The following is a 13573-nucleotide window of genomic DNA, read 5'->3' as shown; positions in this document are numbered from 1 at the left end:
CACGAACCGGTCTACCCGGTGGCATGTTCCAACGCCCCCTCCTACACTAAAGAGCCTCTCCCATGGGGCACTTGTCGCAGGTATCAAGAGGTATTTCCATCAATCATTAATATGTGTGCAAAAAAAAAAAAAGTGAAAAATCGATTTACGATTTTCACGTTTTAACATCGTTCTAATTACATAATCGCGATTACGATTTAAAATCGATTAATCGAACAGCCCTATTCTGTAGTAAAGAAAATGGTGCAAAGATGACAAGGTGTAATAATCCACAACCACCACCACGATCGAGTGGTTTTAGATGGTGAAAATTCACTCCTCATCTCCCCTCGTTGACTAGCTGTTAGCCTAGCCCCCCATCAGAATTCCTCTCGGATTCTCCAAACGGAGAAAAAAATAAAAACCCCTTTAACAGTACGGGCGATTCCTGGATCTATATTGGTGCTTCCTCTGCTGTCATTTAAATGCCAGCTTCAGCAGTCCTCTGCATAAATCACGGTCATCAACTGGCGCTCTGCCAGCCAACGTCAAGCTGGAGTAATGGCAGCTGCAGCTGCTAAGGAAGATGACATTATTACCAAAAAAAGTAGTTATTTTATCTCCGTGATAATTACATATGTTTTGTCTAAGACAACCTACAAACCTGGTAGTATCATGAAAAGTATGAAGTGGAAAGAGAACCTTGAGCGTGTCTAGTTTTCCTGTGTGACCCGACATGACAAGACAAAACACCAGTGGAAGGAAATTAAGGAAAAACACTGGGCTTTCATATGAAGAAGACAAAACAGGTGGGATGGTTGGAATGATGAAAGCAGTCAGTCTGATGTACGAGCTATCAAACCTAGGGGTGGGCAAAAATATCGATATGGCAATATATCGCAATACTTTTCCAGCCGATTCAATATATAATATTCAAAATTTGAATATCGATTTTTTTTATTTATTTATTTATTTATTTATTTTTTTTTTTTTTTTTTTATCCCCGATCTTTTTCCCATTATATCACCCAGTGCTCCTACCTAAGTGACAGTCCTGGGCATTGCCACTCTCTACCAACCCTGGGAGGGCCCTGCACTGAGCTCAGGTTTTATTTCACGTTTTATTTCATTTTATAATTTATTTTTTATATAACACAATTGCCTGTCCTTAAAAAATGAAAAATAATGGACAGAGGTTTATTTATTTATGGATTTATATCTATACTGACTGATCACTGTGCCTGTCCTTGGTTTTAGTACCCATCTTTCTTGTGTTTATTATCATTTGCCACATAATTAAAGCAACCTCATACTAAATTTAATGTTAATTTCATATGATGTAAATAATATGAAAAACATATACAAATATGTTGTAACTTTAGCTTGTATAGTTATAATAAAACATTGTTTTGACTCAGTTTGTCCCATGAATTGTCACTATAATCTGATGAACGTGCAACTCGGATTTTAAGATCCATCACTATCATCTGATGTACATATATACAACTTGGATTTTAAGATGTGTAATGCATTTTAAAATTTTTCGGTGAACTATGTAGAATACAATAATCGGGATATTGCATAATCGGGATATCGCAATGTGTATCGTATCGTGGCTCAAGTATCGTGATGCGTATCGTATCGTGAGGTCCTTCCCAATACCCACCCCTAATCAAACCACAAAAATACAGCTTCGATGAAGCACAAGCAAGATGTTCACTGAGGCAAACCTTTGGTGCTTTAGTGGCCCTCACACTCATTCTTAGCCACCTGTAGTCGGAAGTTCATCTCCAATTAGACTGAAAATAAATAGAATTATGAATTGTTTTTTTTAGTGTTAGTCATATTAATTACTTGTTACTACTAAATAACAGTGGGCAAAAAATGCCATGGATACAGTACTCGTCTTGTTTCAAATATTGTTGTCTCCCATAGCAACAGACAAAGAAGAATCTGAGGTGTCACCGTATCCAGTGAGAGACTTAATGTTTACACATCCAGTTGAGATCATTTAATTATAATACTTGTGTTGAAGGGAGGTTTCTGGAGCCACCTCTTTGGGAAACTTAAACCTTCTTTGGTTTATATCACATGTGGTTCTATACAGTTTTACAGTTATAACCCTGATAGTCTCATAATAACAACCTGTCACAGTTTGATGTATTATACTGTATTTCCACAATCACTTCACAGTGAACAATGAATTCGGTTGGACTTTGCTGTTCTACGGCGCAGGCATTGCTGTCTTTATATACAATGTCTTTGCTGAAATGTGTTACATATTAAAACTATCACATATTAAAAATGCATATGTACCATGTTGAGTAAGGGCAGCTCAATAAATCGACTAATCCACTGAAGAACTTCATTAAGTATGATGAAAGCCTTCATTAACTATGCCATATAAGCACATATGGCCTACAACCAGTCATGTGGACAGTTTTACTTATCAGGGGTAAGGACATGAAAAAAACAAGATCTTAGAAAATAAAGGTGAAGAAGTAACATGTTTGGAAATCCAACATGACTCAGCAGTTTGTAGAACTTCCTTCAGCTGCAATAACTTGAAGTAATCATATGCCGTATGACGTTATCAGTCTCTCACGTCAATGCTGAGGAACTTTGGCCCACTCTTTTCCACAGTGTTGCTTCAGTTTATTGAAGCTTACAAGCATTCATTAGCGAAGACCTCTCAGTTCCCACCACAGCATTTCAATCATTTTGAGGTCTGGAGTTGGAGTCATTGCAGGAGAGAACCTACTGACTGCTGGTTCCCCAGGTCTTGTTGCTGCAGAACACGCCCAAATCATCAGACATCCTAGCCAGATCAGCCCCACATCTAGAAAAATGTAGCGTTTGAAAACGATAGCTAGGGCCTCCTGATCCAAGGGCCAGCACCAAGGGTTGCTTATTAAAACGCCATCGCACGCAGTCCGCTAACACTAGGACCAATCAGAGCAACGACCGAGGTGGCGCATTCAGAGCAGCGGAAACAAGTCAACGGGAGATTGTGTTTTGTGGAAGAGTAAATTAAACTTTTGCTCTAATATGCTGTATTTGGTTTTCAGAAAACACAGTGCTGCATTCTGGGCAAACCTTCGGTCCAAAGTAGTGATGCACCGATTGTTCGGTAACCGAAATTGTTCGGCCGGAAATGGCAAAAAAACACTTTCGGTGTTCGGTGGAATAAGTGGGGAAAAAAACGAACAATTAATAACGGCGTTGTAAAATAAGGAAATGGACTGGCCGCTCCGTCCCGTAACGTTGGGCACTACATAAATCGTTGGCCAACCAAAAACTAACCCCATAAGAATTGTACCTAACATTCACCAGGAGGTGGAACCAAAACAACATAATGCTGGTAAATTTAAAAAATTTCATTTTTTTATGTTCAATAAAGATTTTTTTCTTTGAAAAGCATGCATAAATCAAATGTATTTGATTTATGCAATGGTGAAAAAATTGGCAAAATGAATGAAAAACTGCTGAAGAACCATGTTCGGTATTGTTCGGTATTCGGCAAAGTGTTTATTATTATTTTCGGTTTCGGTTTCGGTCACAAATTTTCATTTCGGTGCATCACTAGTCCAAAGACCTTCAGCTTTAACAGATGTGGTCACACTTGCAGATAATTAATTAATCAAGATCATTGATCAGCAGCTACCTGCTGCTACTTAGTCTTCTAATTCCTATAAAACAGCCAAGGTTTGATTTAGTTTTTCCACATTCCAGATTTTCAAATTTTTAATGTTATATTGTTCACATGAAGTTTAATTTACCTCGTTTTAATCGTGAGGGAAGACCAGATGATTTTTCTATTATGTCCTCCTGACATCTGTTACCCCCAAAAAGTGAAAGAAAAACTGGTCAAAGTAAAGAAAGATGAATGAAAGTCAGCAGAGGGATATCATCTCTCCAGTGAGCCTCCCTTTGGTGCGACACGTGTCTGAAAGGCCTCCTGACCAGTTGCCTGAACCGTTTCAACTGGTTCCTTTGGCTGCATGAGAACGGTGATCTACTCTGAGCCCCTCGCAGAAGACTGTGCTCCTCATCTTGTATTTAAGATAATTTTGATCCCTTTTATTAAGGGTCCTCTTCTGGTTACTACCCATGATTAATCGTCACTGATGGGGGGTGGGCTGAAGGTCAACCGATAAATCAACGGCTTTTCTTCAGCTCTGCTCTCACCATGAAAGCTCTATTCATGAATTTGTACTAGTCAGTGACAACATTTCCTAAGCAATGATAAACTTCAATGACTGTTCTAGGTACTGTGTCATATTTTGCAAATTTACAACACCAATGAGTCATTCTATGTGAGCCCATGACTATCAAAGCCCTATAATTTGATGTGTGGTTCTTCCAGATTAAATATTATTATCTACGTTTGTGATTGAAACTGGCAGCTTGCCAATTGCACAGCAGCACCCAGAGTGTTGTGACGGACAGATCCAGAGGGTTTATCTTGCTATATCTGGAACGTTTGTATGCTAAAAGACAGAAAAGTGTTACGGCCTTACAGATAGCTTTGGCAAATGTATTTGACTTTCAGCACAAAGAAAATCTCTGGTTGGTTTGTGATTTACACGTTTAGCTCTATGAGCATTATTTGGTCAAAGAACGGAGATCTGAGAGACATCCCTGCTGGGATACGCTTGTTCGATGTACAATGTTTCTACATGTTTCTAGCTCAACTATTCCTCCAAGAATAACAAGAACAAGAATAACTTATAGCTAATCCAATAAAGTTGACCATACTTTTTTAATGCTTAAACGATTTGACTGTGAAAAAGGTAGATTAATACAAAGGCGCTTATTATCTGATGTCTTCTTAACTCGGATCTTAGGAGGGAACTCATGAAAACAGCTTTAACGCCATCAACAGCTGAGTTCGCTGGGCTCGGTTCCCTATGCCAACACCGGTGGTCTTCCTCCTGAGGCTGGTTGCAAAGTTGTACGCTCCCATCCTGGTTGTTCGGTTGTGCTGCCACCAGGGCAATTGCCATGTCTGCAGTGGCCAGGGATTCCCCTGAAATGATGGGCGAGGCAGCAGACACACCCCGCTGCTGAGTGCTGCAGAGAGACTTGAGGGACAGATCTGCCTCTCTGCCTTGGCATAAAAGTGAAGGGGTGGAGCTGCCCCCCCCTCTTGCATTACCACTACAGGCTGGTCTTGAGAGCAGCATGCTGCATGGCCTTGAAACAGTCTGACAGCTAACTTTGTTGACTCTTAGAGCTGAAGCTGCTATATGTCATGTGAAATCTACTAATCCTGCTACTGTCGTACAAATATGTTTCGTTAATGCACAAAATATAGTGCTGATGTAATGCTTATAAAGAAATGTTAGAAAAATTACACCAACACCATTGTTGGTTGATTTAAACACAAAAGTCCATCGGCTAGATGTTTTATAAATGTATTACTAATAGAATGATAGGCATTTGTAAGTGAATGTTGGCCATTGTTTCAAATAAAGTAGCATGGGCCTTGGTATGCTGAACAGAAATCCTAAACTCCTGCATCAATCTCTCTATTTCTACATGATCTCCTGGTCCTGATAAGAACGACAGAGGGAGATGCAGCCTTTGTGAAGCTGTGATACAGCACTGCATGTGAAATGGTGCACTACGGATGGGCCTGTGCTGCATCTTGGCAGATGCTGCGGCACGCCTCTGTGTGGGAACCTGCTGGAAGAGGTCGAGGACGCAGGGATGCGGCTGATTCACATCACCTATTCACACAAGACCGAGGAGGGGGGAAAAACAGGGGGGAAAAACCGGCCATCCATTTGCTGCAATATGACATCTGCTGAGATTGTTCTGGAAATCCGTCCGTCCACCTACACCCACGTCTGAGAGGTGTGTGCATGCTGTGCGCTCTTTTCTGCGCAAATCGATCAACCTTCAGCCAGCATTGCCCTTGCAGAAGCACTTATCCAGGTAACGACGCCTGGATTTATAGCTTCCAGCAGAGGAACAAAAAAAAAAAACAGCATATTCACATTAAATTGATGTCTCATTTCTGCAGAGACCATGAGATGCCTAGGATGCCACTGACTCGCATCATCATGGTACCATGATGCGCATCTTTTTCACGCGATTTCACTGCTGAGAAGCGTTTAAATCGATCAGGGATGGCTGATCCAGCAATGGTAATACATGCTTCCTCCCACCCCCCCATCGGCTCTGTTAAATCCAAGAAGTCTGGCCATTTCTGAAGGAGCCCGGCGAAAGGCACCGCCCAAGATCAAGCGGTCCGCAGTCAGACAACCACAGTCCACCGCAGCAGAAAACCTCCCAGAAAAACCTCCACACCCGCTGGAAACCGCTCATTTCAATCGAACCTCATTAAAAACGATCGATTTGACTGATAGCTTTCATAGATAGGGAGAAAATTGTGGGGAATCACCTGTGAGGGCCTTGCGGTCCCCCTTCAAATGATGCCCAGATCTAATAAGCGCGCTGCTTCAGCACCGCGACGGGAGCGTCTTTCTCATAAACGCCGTCTTTAATCACAGGTTTCATACACCAAATTTGTCTGCAGTCAAAATGTGTAGTAACACAATTCTAACACTATTGAAAAATTAAATAAGAAAATAAAAATGACATCACACACGTCTGGACGTGTTGGTAGTGACAGAAAAAGGGAAAGAAATCAGAAAGGTCATCACAGAAGAGGCTACTCACCGATTTCATGGCAGCTGCCATATCATCATACCTCTCCGCCTGCTCGGCCAGCCGGGCTTTCTGCACCAGTTGCTCGCGGTCTACCATTTTGGAAGTAGTTTTTGTGGCTGTCTCGTACGTTTCAGAGTTAAAAGTCGGGATATGGGTGTTTTTAATGCAGAGTGAGGGCACCGGGCTCCTGTCGCCGCAGCTGCTGCCTGCTGTCTGCTGCTGCTGCCGACGCCCCTCCCCCTCCCCAAACCGGCCCTGCGCGTCACCGCCCAGGGGGCGTGGCCGCGCCCAGTGACGTCACGACTCAAGCAGCCGGGGAAGCTGACTGCACCGCCCTGCTGGTCGTTACCACAAAGATTCTTCCTAACAAATAAAGTCAAAGAGATCTCTTTTAAATTGATACACAAATTCTACCCTGCAAAACAATATTTATCTAAATTTAAGAAGGATATTACGACGGAGTATTAGGGTCAAACAAAAAAACCAAAAAAGGAAATTACGAGAATAAAGTCATAATGTAATGAGAATAAAGTCGTAAAATTACGAGAATAAAATCATAATATTACGAGAATAAAGTTGTAAAATTAAGAGAATAAAGTCATAATATTACGAGAATAAAGTCGTAAAATTACGAGAATAAAGTCATAATATTACGAGAATAAAGTCATAATATATAATAATATATTATAAATATATAAATATAACTTCACATTACGACTTTATTCTCGCAACATTACGACTTTATTCTCGTAATGTTACGACTTTATTCTCGTAATTTTATAACTTTATTCTCGTAATATTACAACTTTATTCTCATAATATTACGACTTTATTCTATTACGACTTTATTCTCTCAACATTACGACTTTATTCTCGTAATTTTAAGACTTCATTCTCATTATATTATGACTTTATTCTCGTAATTTCCAATTTTTTTTGTCTTAGTTTGGCCCTAATACTCATCGTATCGTAATTGTTCTTTTTGCCAAAAATATCCTGAGACATATTCCCACTTATTTTGGTGTGATGTGAATTCAGTTATAAATTTTGGAGGGACTTCCACAGGTATATTGTTGATTCTGTCTTTTCTGATTTTCATCTTTATTTTAAGAATGTTATTTTTGGTTTTCATAATTTTAATCACAAAGATAGGGACGCTTTCTTTTTTATTAATCTGTTTTTATTTTTAGCTAAATTTCACATAAGTCCAAATTCATCCGCAGAAAACCTGAACTCCTTGTACTTAAAAAAGAACTTGAACTATATATAAGGACAATTTACTCATCAAAAAACAAAAAGGCACAAAAAACCATCGGCATCTGTAAATTGTTCAATTTGACTACATGAAACCTACTCTCGCACATTATGTTGTTTTTATTTTTATTTATGTTTAATTTACATTCAACTGTCTTGTTCTTTATATATTCTTTTGTTTATTTCTTTTCTATATGGTGCTCGAATGTCTGTATTTGTATGTTACTCTTGTTCTTAATTTTGCATTGTATTTTGAGATTTAAATAAAGAATTAAAAAAAAAAAAAGACTGCACCGCCCTGCTCTCAGGCTATAGGCTGATTTATGGTTCCGCGTTACACTGACGCAGAGCTTACGCTGTAGGTTACGACGTAGGGTACGCAACGACGCGCGCAGTACGGTGCGCGTCGCTGCGTACCCTACGCCGTTGCCTCTGCGTTGGTGTAACGCGGAACCATAAATCAAGCCTATGTATACTACACATGGGCGCTTTTTCATATTAAAAGAGCTTGAGGCCGGATTGTGGCAGGATTTATGAAAAAAATCCGTATACATTTTAAGTTTTCTAGTAATAATGTCAGATGAAGCGTTCTAAACCCGAAAGAATGAGCCCTCTAGTGTATCTCTCCGTTGCCTTGAACAGGCTGTGTGCTGCAAAATGTGCTGCAATTCGGTCCCGAATTTCCCGCGCTGGGCTGCGGATGTGACGTCACATGACGCTGCATGTGCGTTCTCCCCGTTCTCCCGTGCCGGCTTCACTGTTGGCTGCAGTACCCCCAACGGCCGTCGTGGTGAAGGATGGCGCTAGAGAGTCTCATTTCTTAAAAGGAGCCTCAAGCTCCTTTAAAGGAACATGATATGTGGAAAATTATCACTTTTTTGTGTTTTTCTGTAACCGAGAGGTTCTATTTGGGTGCTTGAAGTCACTATAAACTGGAAAACTCTGGCATGACTCAATATTGTTACAGAAAATGTCGAGAAAGCTTTTTAGAATAAGAATAAGCTTTATTTGCCAAGTATGAACATGCCAGACAGGGAATTTGTCTTCGGTTGTTTCGCTCACTGAACCCAGATTTGAAGGGGACCTATTATGAAAAACACGTTTTCTCTTGCTTTAACATATATAAAGTGGTCTCCCCTCAGCCTGCCAACTCAGAGAAGGAGGAAAGCAACCAAATTCTGCAGTGTCTGTACAGCCGCCCGGATGATCCTTCCAGTGTGATGTGGCTTCTACGAGCCGTTCAGATTCTGCTCCCGTCGTTACGTAACCAAAATGCAATTTGCATCGGTTGGCCTCTGATGCGTGAAACCACGCCCACAACTAACTCCGCCGGCTGGAGCTTCTGCCATTTTTCCGTAGCGATGTATCGCATCATTCAGGCAGCCAATCAGCACAGTGCCTCATTATCATAGCCTCCCCGCCCACTCAGAATCCCTCATAGATAATGAGGTTAGAGAATGGGATGATTAAGACATGGCTCAGAGGCTGAATTTCTCATTTATTTTGATTCAAATAATGTTACTTTATAATAATCGTGATTCAGATTCAGACGACTTTATTAATCCCTTTGGGAGGTACACTCACTCAGCACTGTCATATACAAATAAAACAGCCCCAAAACCAAACACCCATATAAATATAACAAGATAAAAAATAAATAAATAAAAAATAAAAAGCGCAGTGCCATAAATATAATTATATGAATATAAAAGAAATAAGTGTTATGAAATATTGCACAAAGTTATTACACTGATCAAACCAATCTAATTTCAAGCGTTGGTCTACTTGGGTCCACAGCCACTCGGGCCTGCTGCTCATGGAGTGAAATTATCTTTCCAAGTGGGCTATCCACACCTGTGGTGCTGTTGGAGAATATTTGCAGTTGTATTTTCCATTTCAAATGTTGTTTTGGTGACATTTAGCCAACTCACAGTTACCACAAGCTGCCTGCTACTTACCTAAGCTTCATTCTCAGACCTTTCAAGGGCAATTTGCAACCAGTCAGCTTAGTCTGTTCGTACAATTTTCAGCACAAGAAAACATATTCTTTTTAAAATATTAATGATTAAGCTCTGTTAGATCTTTATTCACAACTTACAAGCCTATTGTATGCTCAGAAGTCAATAGAGAGCTAAACTTAAAGTAGCAAAGGTGATGACAAGCAGCCATTGGCTCTACTGGCCAATAATCACAAGATTGAACCCCTTAATTAGTATAACTTTGTTTTTTTTATGTAGTTTTACTTGGTGTGGTACAAAAAGAGTCACTCCGTTCCATGGATGGCATGGATGAAATCTTTATTTGAACCAGGCTGTAAATATGTTTATTTCTGCTATATGTTGGACATTTTAACATGAGGAGGGGGGCAATGGAGATTTACTCCCTTTTGGAGCCAGCCGCCTATTGATCAGTCACAGTATTGCAGCTTTTCTTACTTCCTCATCGATTTCATCCTTGAAGTTAGATTGTTGGCGCTGGGTTTTTATGCAGACTTACGATTGTGTCGCCACCCAAAAAGGCATGTCGTCACTGAGTGATGTAAGAACTCACGCTTCAGCCCTACGCTTCAGCTATGTAAACGCATGCGCATCTCTTTTCATATCAGATGGAAAATACGTGAAAAATCCCTTTTCTGTTGTTGAGAGCATTTATATGGCTGCTTAAAGTCATAACATCTCAAAGATTCTGCCAGAAAAACATAAAAAATAGTGTTGAACAATGTTAAAAATTAATCTATCTGACCTATTTCAAACCTATTTGGGGTCACAGAAGCCTATCCGAGATGTCCATTGGCAAGAAGTGATGCACAGCCTTCAGAGTTCACCTGGTCATTACAGGGCAACATAAACAAATGAAACACAACTACGAAGCTCTTGCCCATGCTCAAATTAGAATCACCAATCCAGCTTGTAATACTAAACCTTTCATTTCCCAAATTCTTGAGAAAACATTACCTATTCAACTCCACTCCCACTTATCTCGCAACAACCAGTCCAGTTTCAGCCCCCCCCCCCCCCCCCCACCAATAGGTGCCAGGAGTTCAGGGTAAACCTGCCAGACAGGAACCTCTAACAGGACCAACCGTCTCCTCGGCCCCTTCAGCCGGTGCGTCTCCGTTATACTGTAGCACCAAACAAAGTTTTTTTTTTTTTTTAAACATACACCGCCATCATAGCAATTGAGATCTAAAAAGAACCCCCCCCCCCCCCGGACCTCGATATTGGTGTAATATGGCAACAATACCTGAACTGTCTCGTCGGTCCATCCAACGTTTTTTTCATGTAATTTCCAACTTCATTAAATGTACTCATAACAAAATGTATGTTTAAATGAATTGTAGTCACATGATTTATGTTTACGAGATTACTGAACGTAATTTAGAAATCCCGATCAGCAGAGACCCCCCATTAGGAGGTTCCTGTTGGCCAACCTGAGTACCTCTCCATATACAGGGCTGTTTTTCGCCCTGTCAAGGTTCCTAAAGGCCACTTATACAGGCCCGTTCCTGGTAATGGGGACACGTACAAACGACCCGGTGTTCTGCCAATTTCTGCTGCTTTGCCAAAAAATGCTCCCTAATGGTTTTCTACCTTTGTAGAGCTACAATTGTACTGTGTTTTACTCCCTAAGCCCACTTCCTTTCCCCCCCAAGTGGTCCTTGTCGTTTGCCAGGCCGTCATTGTTATTATTAATGACCTGCCTGGTTAAATAAAGGCCAATGACTGAATGAATATCAAATAAAGCGATAGAATTGTTTTTTTTCCCTCTTTATCGTATAATGTTCACAAAGTGTAATGCAATTCATGTCATGGGTAGTGTGTTTTGAAGGATCAAATACTCAACATCTCATATTATCAATTTTACATAGTGCAAGAAATGATTGGCATGGCAATCAAACTTTGAAAATCCACTGTGCGCATGCGCAGAACCACAATGTAGCATTTCTCGGCAGGTAGCCAGGATTGGCAGAACACCGGCCCTGAAATATCTAGTGGAAACGCTCCTAATGTATCAAGTTTAGCAGCCTCGGAAGTAGAATCTGATTTGTGCTTTGATTGTGTCTCTCCAGTTGCTCTCTCTGAGCGATCAAGAACCAAATGTTCAAATACTTCATCCATCAACTTCAACTTGTATTTTTTTTATGTGCCACAGATTTTTAAGGTTGCTGTAATTCAACTTTTAATTAAGAAAACAACTCTTAATCCAGGACTGTTAGCCAGTTATGCCCCTATATCTCTTCTCCCTTTTACATCCAAAATTCTTGAAAAAAAGTTACAGCTCAACGCTGATTATTTACACAGAAATAATCAGCTTGAAGAGTTTCAGCCAGGATTTAGGGCGTCGTAGCACAGAAACTGCTCTGGTGAAAGTCACTAATCATCTCTTGGCCTCTAGACTTGTATCTGTGCTTGTCCTGTTGGCTCTCAGTGCTGCAGTTGATTCAACTGATTGCAACATTTTACTATAGAGTCTTGAACATGATATTGGGATTAAAGGTACTGCAATAGACTAGTTTAAGTCATATTTATCCGACAGATTCCAATTTGTTAACGTAAATGAAGAGACTCACGTACCAGTCTCAACCACGGCGTTCCGCAGGGTTCAGTATTTGGACCGATTCTTTTCACCTCATATTTGCTTCCATTGGGAAATATTATTAGACAACATGCCATGCATTTCCATTTCTATGCTGATGATACTTGGCTAAACCTGTCTATGAAATCAGGGGAAACTGACCAGTTGGTCAGACTACAACATGTCTTTAAGAACTGGATGACTAAAAAGATTCTACAGCTAAATACAGATAAAACAGAAGTTGTTGTATGTGGACCTGAGTGCTTCAGGGACATATTGTCTATCTAGATGGTATTACCTTGGTCTCTACTGCTAAAACAGTTAGGGACCTGGTAGTTATTTTCAGTAAGAATCTGTCCTTTGATTCGTATATTAAACATATTTCTAGGACTGGCTTTTCACCTTCGTAATTTTGCTAAAATAACAGAAGAAACATCCCGTCTCAGACTGATGCAGAAAAGCTGGCCCACGCATTTGTTAATTCAAGATTGGATTATTGTACTTCTTTATTATTGTGTTGTGCTAAAAATTTTATTCAAAAACCTCAAGCTCATCCAAAATGTAGCGGTAGTTGGCTGTCCTTCCTGAGTCTGGTTCTGCCAGAGGGTTGTTCCTGTTAAAGGGGAGTTTTTCCTTTCCACAATTGCTTGGTGCTTGCTCAGGATGGGAGATTGTAACCTTGAAAGGTTTTATGTAATCTGTTGGGTATTGGTGAAGCAAAAAATATCATTTTTATTTTATTGCCATTTTAATACCACTGCCATCCTGGTTCACAGCCTTGTCACTTCTCGTTTGACATCTCTGCAACTTCCTCGTCTTGGCCTTACTCACAAATCCCTCCATAAACTTCAACTGTTTCAGAAGTCAGCTGCCCACATCATCACCAGGACTTCCCCCATCTATCCCATCACTCCCATCCTGCAGCAGCTCCACTGGCTTCAAGTCAAGTTCCTGTCTGACCTGCTTCATGTTGCCATTTCCTCTCCTAACCTAAGATCCTCCATCCACTTGACTGTTCCTCTGGCTGTTCCACACCATGGGAAGCAGCTGAATGAGAGTAGCTGAAAGCTCTGCTCCCTGGCTCTGAA

At 40.5% G+C, this 13573-nt stretch overlaps 1 protein-coding gene across 1 annotated transcript in view; it reads right to left on the bottom strand.

Annotated features, from left to right (window-relative positions):
- ywhag1 (3-monooxygenase/tryptophan 5-monooxygenase activation protein, gamma polypeptide 1) overlaps positions 1–6891 on the bottom strand; it is a 17509-nt gene extending 10618 nt beyond the window's left edge. Inside the window, exon 1 of the mRNA XM_061740124.1 lies at positions 6666–6891. Coding sequence (XP_061596108.1) covers positions 6666–6752 — 87 coding nt within the window. The 5' untranslated portion in view covers positions 6753–6891. The remainder of the gene's footprint in view (positions 1–6665) is intronic.
- Positions 6892–13573: the final 6682 nt, after the last annotated feature.

Source organism: Cololabis saira, chromosome 14, assembly GCF_033807715.1.
Source record: "Cololabis saira isolate AMF1-May2022 chromosome 14, fColSai1.1, whole genome shotgun sequence".
Lineage (NCBI taxonomy): Eukaryota > Metazoa > Chordata > Actinopteri > Beloniformes > Belonidae > Cololabis > Cololabis saira.
This window is presented reverse-complemented; position numbering and strand designations above follow the sequence as displayed.